Source organism: Phalaenopsis equestris, unplaced genomic scaffold, assembly GCF_001263595.1.
Source record: "Phalaenopsis equestris unplaced genomic scaffold, ASM126359v1 Scaffold000724, whole genome shotgun sequence".
NCBI classification, from domain to species: Eukaryota; Viridiplantae; Streptophyta; class Magnoliopsida; order Asparagales; family Orchidaceae; genus Phalaenopsis; species Phalaenopsis equestris.
Genome location: NW_018165164.1, coordinates 128519 through 142038, shown reverse-complemented (window position 1 = coordinate 142038; position 13520 = coordinate 128519). Strand labels below are relative to the sequence as shown.

The 13520-nt window shown below is 36.0% G+C and overlaps 1 protein-coding gene across 1 annotated transcript in view; it reads left to right on the top strand.

The window, feature by feature from the left end:
* Positions 1-516: 516 nt before the first annotated feature.
* Positions 517-13520, top strand: part of LOC110030470 (laccase-14-like) — a 29364-nt gene continuing 16360 nt past the window's right edge. The window contains exon 1 of the mRNA XM_020733195.1: positions 517-1062. Coding sequence (XP_020588854.1) covers positions 517-1062 — 546 coding nt within the window. The remainder of the gene's footprint in view (positions 1063-13520) is intronic.

Here is a 13520-nt window from a genome sequence, read left to right as displayed (position 1 = left end):
TTCTAAATTTTTATTCTGTATTTAACCATTCATAACTTGGAATATATATATATATATATATATATAATCTAAATATTGAGTATATAAAATTATTAGCGCAATTACTGTGTAGAAAGTTGAGCTGAAAGTGAATGTAAACTGTTGCGACGGCTGCAAGAAGAAAGTCCTCAAAGCTCTGAACATAAAAGGTAATTAATCAATCAATTAATTACTACAAACTTCCTGATTAATTATCTTTAACCTCTGCCAAACAATGATTAATAAATTTTCTCCATCAATCTGTTCTAATCACCAGCCAAATATTAGATAAATTAGAGTGTGTTTGGAGCATTTGCAGTTATCCAGACAAGCAATTTATCCTGATAAGCTGCCGATCAACAGCTGATCCAGATAAATTAGATTACGATTTGATTTGTGTTGGTCAGCAGCTGATCCTGATAAGCTATGCCAAACAGACCCTTAGTCTTAATAACATGCATGTTGATTGATTTTATACCCTTAGTCTTAATAACAAGCATGTTGATTGATTTCATACTAGGCGCTCTGAGGACGGAGATCCATCCCACTCTTCCCAAGGTCACCATTACTGGAACAATAGACGTCGGAACACTCTTAAAAAAACTCAGCAAGTCCGGAAAGCCCTCAGAACTGCTTCACTTTGATTACATTCCTCAGTCTGCAGAGAAAGTTTTAAGCAATAACAGCACTGAAAGTATTACAGAAACTTCCAGAGAGCAGGTAGAGAACAGCAAGAAGAAGAAGAAGACGAAGAAGAAGAACAGTGATAGTATTAAAGTGCAGGTGGAGCAGAATAGTGAGAAGAAGGCTGAGATAATTATACCTGAAGTAAGGTGTTCGGTAAATCATGATACAGTGCCTGCGAGGTTTCATGTGCCGGAGGCTTTTCGTGCTCCGGCGCCCGGTTGTTCGATGGTGGAGGGGCCTAGCTTCGCGCGCCAGGAGTGGTGTAACTTTGGTGTGCCGACGGTGTATCATAACATTCCGCCGGAGGGTGGTGGCATAGCGGATTATTTTAATGATGAGAATACTATGGGATGCCATGTGATGTGAGGTGCTTTATTAACTTTTTATTTATTTTATTTTTATTTTTTATTTGTTTTAATTTCTTATCTAGAGCCGGTTTGAATTGTAACTTGATACCAAAATAATCTCTTATCTCGTGAGGCTAGATATCCATTATGGCTAAGGAATCTAAATGTACATACTTATGGCCCATACGACTTTGTTTGTTGTGACCTGACTACGGCCTTGACCCTGATCCTGACTCTGTCATAGACCCAAAAGCTTGCTCCTATGACACTTTCCCAAATCATAATACCGCTCCAAGGTGACATCGTCTGAGAAATTATTCCATCCGACGTCCACGTGAAATGTATGTCAATATGGCCGAACTCTCAACGTTGTCCCAACATGCTGTTCACTAAACAAAACATTTTTTTTCGTCATCGTGCTCATCATCCCCTTGATAGTCTTATTTGATAATTTAGTTTTTTTATTCAAATTTATTTCTTAATATTTATGAAATTAGGCAACATATTTATAATTTTAAATATTCATAATATCAATACATTTAACATGTTCATATTCATGTTTCTTATAAAAAAGAGCACAATTTTTTTTATGAAGAATTGCATACATACCTCTCAATTCCTATGTATGTACATATCTAAGACCTAATTTTAAGTTTTTATATATATGCCATCTTATTTATGTATAAAAAGATGCATTTCACTATTTTAAATATTAAAATAATAATATTTTTCATGTGATATAAGAGATTTGAGTGATATAAATATAAAAAGTAGAACATAGATTTTAGATATGTAAATACATAGTAATTAGTATATATATACATATATATGCTCTATTTTTCTTATTAAAAATAATATAATGATGATATTTACAGTACAAAAATTTTAGAGTGCGTAACGAACATTTCTTCCCCGCATCATGTTTTAGTTGTGGGGCCGCCAGAGCTAACCCACTCTTGCTGTTATAAAGTGCGTGGGCTATTCGTTCAAGACAAATGGAATAAAGCTAGCAGAGAAAAAAGGGAAGGTTATCTCTAATTTTAATATTTTAGGAGGCTCATGCTGAGAAAAAATAATAATAATAATGTTAGAATTTTAATTTATCGTGAATCACACTCAAAAAATAGAGTATAAGATGAGAGAGAGAAAAAGAAAGAGAGAGGGATAGGTGCACAAAAATGAGTAGTAATTTGATTCTTAATTAGCAATTTTTTTAGAAAATGAGCTTCCTATTTATATAGGAGGAGGGTAAAATATATGAAGTTATTCATTTCACTTATTTTTTTGAGGTCCTTACGGGATATTTTGGGTATTTTACTATTATAGTCATTCAATTCGCGCAAGATATGGCTAGATCTGCTGTGAATTGGCCTTGGATCGGTTTAGACCAGTTTATCCGACAGTGCTGAATTGGGTTTGCTGGTCGGTTTTTGATGGCCTTCATGTAGGTCGGACTTGGCTCAACCGGCTTGGATTTTCCGGTCAGTTATTTTAGTTCGGCTGTCGACTATTGATCCCTGGATGAGGAACTCTCGTATGCAGAGAAAGGCTAGGCTATTTAGCAGATTCACCGTAGATAGAGAAAGGCTAGGAAATCATACAGAGAGTGAATTAACGTAATTCGATAAGTAGCTCACTCCTTGATAAGACATTCATCCGCGATGGTCTATCGTGGTTTTGCCATGACAAGTTCCTGGACTAGCATTAGAAATCTCAAGAAAGTTTATGAGATGGCTAGTGATGATGAACTCTTCCTCTGAGTCGTGCTATGGTGAGCGACTGGACAGTGCCTGTGCTTAGTTTTATTGACAATAATCTTTGTTTTAAATTCTATGCATTCGATCGACTTTTAGCCTCGGTTCAGAGAGGCGATACTTAATCAGGTAGTAGAACTTTGGTCTTTTGTTTGTGGACCACTGGCCGTCAGCCCGTGGGCCCTTTGTCTTTCATCTGTAAGCCATTGATCTATCGCTTGTTGGACTTTGTCTTCCATCAGTGGGTCATGTTTAGCTTTACTTATTTGTACTTTTTTGAATTGGATTTCCTCCAGATTCTGATGACAAACTAATTTATAAAATTTTGGTAATAAATTTTTTCTTGGAGCCTTTACATCTATTGAATCCAAGATTGTCCGGGAAACATGCCCAAGGAATAGATTGTCCCATAGAGAGGGAGAGAGAGAGAGGGAGGGGAGAAAGACAATAATGAACACTAGAAAGTATGTAATCCTTCTATTGAAAAGTAACCCCCTATTTATAGACATAGGGGTATGGATGTTGGAAACACAAGTTTGTCCTAATCATTAATTTTTGAGGGGATTCCTTTTGTACATAACATATGTAAGATATATTAAACGACAAGTGGATTCATCCGATCGACATGGGTTCCGATGATCGGTAGCTATGCATATGATCGTTTTCCCATTATTCACCTCGTGGGCTTTAAGTCGATCGTCATGTCGTAGTTTGATCAGTTTTCTATAGGTCAATCGTTATAACTTTAGGTGACTCGATTCTTAGGCTTACTTTTGAGGGAACTTTTCTTGCCCTAAGATTGTCAACCGATCAGCTGATCCTTTCATCCGTCATCATTTCACTAGGTCGTTGGATTGTTCTGAGATTCATGATGACATACTTTTCGTATATCGATATGTACGACTTATTTCTTATGTATTTATATATTTAACACCTAACATTCACATTTATGTACACACTAATCAATTCTTTAACTTCACATAAAGATATCACAATCAATATTTGCTTACAAGTCAAGAATGCCTTTTTCTTGTATAAATTTATGACACCAAGACCAAAATGTTATAAATATAAATATTAAATTTTTGATGCACATAAGAACTGTGTGGTAAGCATATAAATTGCCCTTTATTTTTTTAATTATTTCAATAATTTACTTTAATTTTTATATTCTTATATAAATTTTAAAAGTATTTGATAATTTTATACATTCAATTTTTTCAACTAAGAAATATTTTTTAATTATGAGGAAGCTGGGAAGTCTTCGAGCATGAATTGTAGCTGACGAAAACCAATCATTTTTTTAGGTGAATGGCGAAAATGAAATAAATTTATTTAGAAAATTAATTGGACTCAATTTATTTCAACTGTCCTGAAAAATTACCTTTTTTGTCAAGCATATTGATAAGCCACCAACAAATTTTTATAATCGGACATGAATCTCAAAGTATGACTTGAAATTTAAGATAAATTTTTAAGCAAGGGATATTTAAACTTAAGTTGAAGGTCATCCAAAACCATATTTCAGTAAAGTTATAGTCCAATTGACCGACTTGACTAGACGAACTCGACGATACCAAAATTGGTCAAATATGAGTCAAATGAAGCCACCACATCTAACTCCAACAATCGTCCTTTGGCCACCATCGGCTGACATCGGCCGCCGTCGATCGACATTGACCACAACTCTCTCCTTACAACGAAGTCCATTACAAAGCAATATCGTGCACAATAGAATCCTGATGTACATTACAAAGTTATGCACCCTGGATACGATGCAATGATACACCCTGAAGATGGTGTAACAACACACCCCATATACAATGCTACGATGTCTCTCGAAGAAGGTGTAAAAATGCACTACAAATATGGTGTAACAAAACACCCCGATAATGGTGTAACAACACACCCCATATATAGTGCAACAACTCTCCCCGAATATGGTGTAACAATGTAACCTAAATATAGTGTAATGACACACCCTGATAACGCTATAACAATGCATCTCACCTACAATGTAACTATGCACCTAAAAGTTGGTGGCCTTTCTCGAGATTTCTATAGTTCTTACCTTTCAGCTCCTGACTCCGACCCCAGCGACCTATGTGGTCCACAACTTGTGCTGCTCTCAACCTTAGCCTTTGTAGCCCATGGATGTCGTCATAGCTCACCACCATGACATAAGTGACCAACTACGACATATATGGATAGTTCACCATCATGTTCTACGAGACCAACTATGACTTACGTGGCACACAACTCATGCAACTTCCAACTCCTTCCCTTGTGGCCTATAGACGTTATCACAACTCATCACCACGACTTACATAACCAACTACAACCTACATGGATTACAACTCGTGCAGCTCCAGAATATAACCCTTGCGTCCAATAGATGCCATCACAGCTCACAACTATAGTTGACATGCAAACTACACTCAAAGTGGTTTACAAATCATGCAACTCCCCACTTTGACCCCACAAATTACGAACGTCATCACAACTCACTACTACGACCTACATGACTAAGTATGGACTACGTGGTTCACAAATCGTGCAACTCTTGACTCTGGCCCTCATGTCCTACATTCATCATTATAGCTCACTGTTATAGCATACGTGACCAAATTCAACCGATGTGTCTTACTGCTCGTGCAGCTCTCGAGTCTTGTTTTTGAGGTCTACGCATGTCATCACAGCTCACCACTATGGTTCATGTAACCAAAAACAACCAACTTAGCTTATATCTCGTGCAGCTTAATGTTGTATCTTTTGTTGCCAACAAATGCACCAATGCTCTTGAGGTAATCAGTTATGTCTTAACAATCAACTACTATCATGGTTTTCAACAACGACTTATACGATAAGCTAGCGCCAGGAAGACCATCAATAATATTTTCGACAGACTAATGCCTCCATAGAAATCAACTATCTATTACCCTTACAATCAACTATTACCAAGAACTACATTCATTACAGCCAGACTACGATTATTATTGATTAACCACTGATGTACATTTACTATGATCATCTTTGTAACTCATCTTCCCTAATTCAAGAGAAGAGTAAACTTGTATAATCAACATTCATAGTGAATTATTTCAACTAGGTCAGGTCTCATGATTTTTTCCCATATCAAGGGTTTTCTACGTAAAAATCTACGTGTCTCCTAGTTTGGTTCTTTTTGCAACTCAGAGTCGCTAGCCCGTGTAGTTGCCGTCTTAGGTTTCCATTTCCCGATGGGTCCTCTTATTTGAACCGTATGAACTATTCAAAGTAGAGGAAGGTTTATAAAATAAGGAATTAGGACAGATACTAGGCAGACAAATTTAAAAGAACCTGGAGAGCTTATGTAAGGTATACCTTGTGCCATAGGTCAAGGGTGTACGTCTAAATAGGATCAAATCAAGACACCACGTACCAAATATCCATAAAATAATACTTACATTAATTAGCCAAGAAACCTGAGAACCAAAAGAATGTTTTTATTATTGGTTCAAGTCTAACTCCCAAAAGGATATATACCAGGGTGTACGTCTAAATAGGATCAAATCAAGACACCATGTACCAAATATCCATAAAATAATACTTACATAAATTAGCCAAGAAACCAGAGAACCAAAAGAATGTTTTTATTATTGGCTCAAGTCTAACTCCCAAAAGGATATATACCGTTTGGTTAATTTTATCTTAGGGGACACCCAAGAATATTATTGATTAAAGAAGTCCTACTTACATTCAATTGTGACTAGTAAGAGGGTGTCACAAAAGATGGTTATCTCATAAGAGCTCCCCGATGCCTTCAAAGATTTCACTAAACCATTAGGAACAGTGCGAGTCTCTCACAATCACAAAAGGGGAACTATTCATCAACAATTGGGCCTATGAAATAACAGGGTTGATCTGTAAGGTCCACACTAAGCTTTTAAGGCTTAACCTGAGTAGAGGGTGAATCATTGTATCCCAAATGTGTGACAACCTATCCGCAGTTGGGGCCTACGAGATGATATTGATTAAGAGTCAAAGGAGAGATAAGGCTTAAAGTCGGTAAACAAAAGAATGTAGAGTAATCATAATCAAGTAGAGATAGTTGGGTCAGATACTACATATCTGTCATCCAAAGCTATTAAGTCTTCCTAGTCGTGAAGTTAGTCAACCCAACATGACCAGAGATCCTTAGTTAGCAATCTGTGAATTACATCATCTAAGGAGACCTCAATAGCCTTATGATCCATTTTTATATGTAAGAATTTATGAAGTTGACACCACTACTTGAAGATTTTAATCCCCGGTAATGACACCAAAAACTTGATCCCAAGCAAAGTAAGATTTAAATTATATTTGTAGGGATTCTATGCAACTACGCAAATATATGTATCGTTATCAAGTAATATAGGGTTTTCTGATTAAGCCCCGAATATCGATCCTTTAGAGATCGAGGTTAATTACGACGGCTTTCAAGAGAAGTTTTAATCTAGAATAACACACCCAGTTTGGAAGGTCGATAAAGGTTTGATTTTGATTATATCCTACAATTATCACTATAATAATACTTCTACTCCTAAACTAAAATACTTAGTGAAAATCAAAAAGTGGGGTTTTTAATATATTAAAAATACTCTTCCTCATACAATGAAATTAGTTACATGTGTAAAAATAAAACAAGTAGTGAGAGAGATTCTGACAAATATGAGCAATTATATTCTTTACCCTTACTAGAGATGCTATAAAAAACATTGGTTAATCTAAATTTTGAATAGTTCTAAAGACGGGCTAGACAGGGAAGTTACTAGCTCTCACTCTAGAGTTCCCTCTTATTCCTCTACCTGGAGGCTAACATCTCGCATCAAAACCTAAAAAATTAGACCAAACATCTCGCATCAAAACCTAAAATAATAGACCAAATTAGGGGGCATTAGTCTGTCATATTAAAGTCCTCTAATTCTACACCCATCAAAGATTATTTTCCTATTTATTTGCACTCAAATATGTGGACTACATTCTCATCCATACAATCTCATGTGATTCTACCACAATTGATTGAGACAATACCTTACCGGATCTTACATGTTCTCACAACAGATTTTAACATGCAAATTGATCAAGTTTACATGTAAATGTAGAATAAAGTAAAATCATCATAATATATTTTCACTCTACTCTATTGTATATCCTACATGTGCATACTAATTCATTATAAAAGGAAAGAGTAAGGAAAACTACTCACTACACATGGAGAAACATCAAGAACTTTTCATTAAACAAGACTTTAAAACCATACAAATAAAGTACTAGATTCAAATCAAAATAAAATGAAAACACTTATCTTAGATGGAAATCAAATTTTCTTTGTATAACAAAACCAATCTTTACCATCCTCTCCAAGAACAAAGTGAAAAGAAAAGAAGAAATTCTCACTCTCCTTATCGCTCACCTTGCCACCCCATTTGGGGCTCACGCCCAAGCTTTCTTCTCTTCTCCAAGTCTTCTTCTCCTCTTCTAATTAATTCAAGAGTCCAAGAGTTTTTTTAAAAACATTTCCAAGCCTTTTTTTTATAATCTCCCAAGAGATGCTTAAGTGTCTCTTAAAAAATGTCCAGATTCAATGATTCTTCCATATGGTGCCTCAAGTGACTCTTCATAACTCCATATAACTGCACCAAATTCTTCTAAAAAATCCCTTTTCTCATTTCCATTGAATTTCCCGATGCACGAAGCAACGCTTCAAAAATCATCCAAATCTGATGTATATTCTAGAAGATATGTTGAAAACCATCTCCAGCACCTAAGCGCCGATTTTGGGGTGCTTAAGCACCCTCCTCTCTGTCTGGTGGTGCCTAAGCGCCATATTTGGGTGCTTAAGCACCGGGCAAAGGCACTTAAGTGTCCAGTTTTGGCCCCCATGGCTCCGGTGTGCCCTGATTCGACCCGATTTGCTCCAATCACTCCAAATTCTTCAATTTGATGCACCTACAATCAAAAACACCCAAATTCTTCAATTTGATGTACCTACAATCAAAAAGACAAAAAAAACATACAGTTAAAGTGCAATATAATCATAAAAAATAGTACTTTTTTAAGCGTATCACCTTAAGGTCAAGAGAAAGAAACTCAAAATCCTATGACCCTTTATAGGTATGAGGAGTGGGGCTTATATATGCCAAAGTGGCAAGGAAGCCATTGGTACAACTGCGAAGCTCGAGAAACTCCAACAAAGGACTTATTCTTCATTTGGGTTTAAGAAGTCTCTAACACCCTAAACACATTAGACAACAACATTAGTAGAAATATATGCTGGGTAAATCGACTTGAAGAAGTACAAGGACTTCTCCTCGGGACATGAAATATGATGTAGTGAGCTAATTAATTCAAATGGGGAGGCCCTATTAATATGACTTGGTGAGAACCATGTCATGCAACCCATTAAAAATATGACGTGAAAGTACAAATTTTCAAAAATCTTGGAATAATTTTATCCTAAATTTTAATTTGTCTTAAAATTTTATTAGGATTTTTGTAGAAAATATATAATATCATTTCTTTAAAAAGCCTAAGTAATATTCCATTGATTCCTGATACGCTTAAGAATATACTATTTTTATGCTTTATTTTATAATGATATTGCACTTTAAAGGTATGTTTTCTTGTGTTTTTTGTTGTAGATACATCAAATTAAAGAATTTGGAGTGATTGGAGCAAAAGGAACAAAAATGGACCAAAACGAAGCAAACTGGAGCAAATCCGGTCGAATCGGGGCACACTGGAGCCATGGGGACCGAAACTGGGCACTTAAGTGCCTGTGCCCGACGCTTAAGCACCCAAACATGAAGCTTAGGTACCAAAGACGGTTTAGCCACCAGACAAAGAGGGGGGCGCTTAAGCACCCTTGAGCCACCAGACAAAGAGGGGGGCGCTTAAGCACCCATAAACGGTGCTTAGGAGCCAAAGATGGTTTTCAACATATCTTCTAAAATATATATCAGATTTGAACGATTTGTGAAGCGTTGCTTCATGTGTCACTTGGGGAATTCATTGAAAATGGGAAAAGGGGCTTTCTAGAAGAAATTGTGGCAGTTATAAGGAGTTTTGAAGAGGCACTTGAGGCACCATTTGAAAGATTCAATGAATTTGGACACTTTTAAAGAGACACTTAAGCATCTCTTGAGAAATTATTAAAAAAAGGCTTGGAAATATTTTTAAAAAAACTCTTAAACTCTTGAATCAATAGGAAGAGGAGAAGAAGGATTGGAGAAGAGGAATAAGGCTTGGGCATGAGCCCTAAGTGGGGCAACAAGGTGAGAGAGAAAGAGAGAGTGTGAGAACTTCTTTCTTTTTTAGTAAAAATGTGAGAATTTCTTCTTTCTTTTTTAAAAAGCCTAAGTAACATACCATTGATTCCTGATTTATTGCTAACACCAAACCAAAAATATTCATATTCCTGAGAATTATCTTTTTAATCATTATGGAAAGATGAAGTTCTGGATTTCAGGGACCTCCCGACGAGTGTTCTGCTACTATGGACTACAAACTTCCCTACTAAGTGGCGTCAGACATATAGCAACGGGAGAAAATTCTATAGGTGCCTGTGGTGGGTAGATGGTCTGAAGAAGTGTGATTTCTTCCAATGGGCAGACAACCTGACAGATTCCACTGCCGATAGTGATAGGGATTGGATGGCATCCCTGGAGGATGACGTAGCTCGTGACATATGCCGTCTGGATTTTAAAATTAATATTATCATTTTTTAAAATGAAATTTTAATATTTTTTCTTTTTTTAGTAGGCTTGATACCCTTTATTATGTGAGGTGTGTATCTTATTTTTTCTACTATTATGAAGTGGTTTTTTGCTTCTCAAGTGTTAAATATATTGCTATGATAGTTCCGTTGCTAACAACATTACTATACATGGGCCCAATAGTAATTTATCCACAATCAGTTATATTCCAGCAGCACAGACCAAACAACCAACCAACTTATGAGAATCAACTGTTGTTCAGGTATTTATTAGTTGTTTACAATAAGCCGCAACTGCCCCAAGCAGACCCTAAATGTAAACACTAATGTTTGGACAATAAATAATTGTAACTAACAAATTTATCTATAATATTTTTATTCTTAAAAAAAATCACATAATACAACAAGAACAACAAGCCTTTTCCGACTAGGTGGGGTAGGTTACATGAATCATTTTTTTCTCCATTATGTTTTATTGAGTGTCATATTTTCATTTAATGTTAATAAATTAAGATTATTTTTGATACAGTGTACCCAACTCTTTTTAGGCTTACATATACCCTTCTTAGAATAAATCAAATATAAAATCTACTCCCCTAAGTGGGTCATCAGATGTTCGATGCTCAATGTGACCAAACCAAGTAAAGGGAATCCCTGATCTTGTTTGTTATTGGAGCTACTAGGACCATTTCATGAATATATTCATTTCAAATTTTATAGCTAATCATATTATTCAAACTTAAAAATTTTTTTTATACCTTTTTAATTGGAAATTTAAGTCCTTAAAATATTAAAAATTTTCTTACATTTTGACCTTAATATATATATATATATAACCAGTTACGCCGCCGTGGTTGTTTCAGTGGTAAAGAATTTTATGCAAATTTACATGGAATCAACCAGGGAGTTGTTTATGTTCGGGGAAGATGGATCACTTTAACTCCTGCACGGATCAACAAATTATACATGATAGAGAACATTCCTATCTGCCAACTATTCCAATTTCGTCCCGACAGAAACCAGATCAATGAAATTTACCAATATTTAACGGACGAAACTGACGACTGGGAAACGAGAGAGAACGGGTATTTTGTTTTTCTGCAACACTCCTAAATCCCGTTTCAAAACATTGACACTTTTTCATTTCTGCGAAACTGTTACAGACAATGAAGATCGGTAAAGTTTCTAAAGAAAGTGCTAATTTGAATTACTGCATCCAAAGGGGACTGCCGATCGATATTGAATCAATAATTGTAAAGTCGGTTTTGGGCCTGATTGTTCATGGATCTACTTATGGGCTTGGACACCCTTCCACAATTTTCTCACTTTGTATTTAATCCCAAGTGTCCTACAAAAATTGGGAAAAGGTACTTCTACCTTGGAAGCCTTTAGACCCAACTGAGAGATTCCAAGCTTTTAAAGATTAAAATGACATGACTATTATAGTAAAACAAGCATCGCAGAATTAACTGCCAGTTCAACCATTAATTCCTGACAAGAATCTGGTGATCCTTGCGTAGAATCAAGAAAGATCATCTAGACTGGAGGATGAAGGAACATTTTGAGCACTCTGGACATTTAGAAGATAATTTGATACGACTGATGAGGAGGATGAAGTTAATAGAAGAGGATTCCACTGAAGAATTTCCATTTCGACCCTTCAAGAACCTCTTCATTCATGTGCAATCAATGGGTGATCTCAGAGGAGAATCGAGTACTGAGTCTGAGGATTAGTAGATTTGTAATACTACCTATTTGTCTATCTATGTATTTTGATTTGAACATTGTATTTGCTTTGCTTTAGAATTATGCTTTTAGATCTTTCTATAGTTGAGACTAAGCATATGATGTTTTATTTTCATCGTTTTGAGTGTTGTGGCTTGGATTGCGACGCTGAATTAATATGTTGAGATTGAGAAAATACCAGACTTAGGTGTGTTATGTAACATATATTGTACCCCTTGGAATTTATATATAAATGTGATGTTTTGTGTTGTGAAAGTTTATATGTGCTAAGTACATCATGTCTAAATGATTAAATAGATGTCATTTAGGCTTGGAGTTGATCGAAATCACAAAAATTCGGAATTTGGACAAAATCAATAGAGCCCGCCGACAGCGCCCTCGACGCCGCCAACGACGGATTTCTCTCAGGACTTAGGATATAATTTTAATAGAGATCGCCGATGGCGCCAAATCCCCCGCCACGACGAGATCCCAAAAAAACTCCTTTAACCATGATTTTGGCCAGTCAACCGCCACTATTCATCATCCCCTTCCTCTGACAAATGCGTTTTTTGACCTAGGGCTTGAGATATCTTGGATTGGGAAGCGATTTCAAGACATTTAGACACCAAATTTGATCATCTCTAGGTAAGAACTTCTCTCGAAACTAAAAATATTTGATTTTCACTATAAATTTCTTCCACATTGAGGAGATCCGAAAAATTTGAGAATGTAAAGAAAATATTGGGAAGAAATTCAGGGAACTTAGTGTTGAACTCTTAGAATTACTCTTGGAAGCCATTTTTTGCATATTCGAAGTTTATTTTGGAATTTTTTTATAATTGTGATTAGATTAAAATGACTCCACTACAAAAGAGACGACTTGAGTTTGATGAGTCTCACTTTGTCAATGCGAAGGCTCAATCAAGGTTTACTTCAGTATTTGAGGGAAAGAAATGCATACAAGATCGAGTTTTTGAGAGTCCGGGAGGAGAAATTGAACGAGTTATTACCGAGCGGAGGTGGGAAAACTTCTGTTACACCACCAATAAGGCTTCTGCAAATATTATGAAAGAATTCTATGCTAACGTATTCTATTCTAAAGACGGAATCGTTCAAGTACGGGGACTTCCTGTTGAATTTAATGCCGCCCGCATTAACACCTTTTACGAAGTCCCATACTCTTATAGCTGTCATTATGAATCCTTCATTATGATGGAAGGCCCCCTGAATGATGTGATTAACTTTCTCACT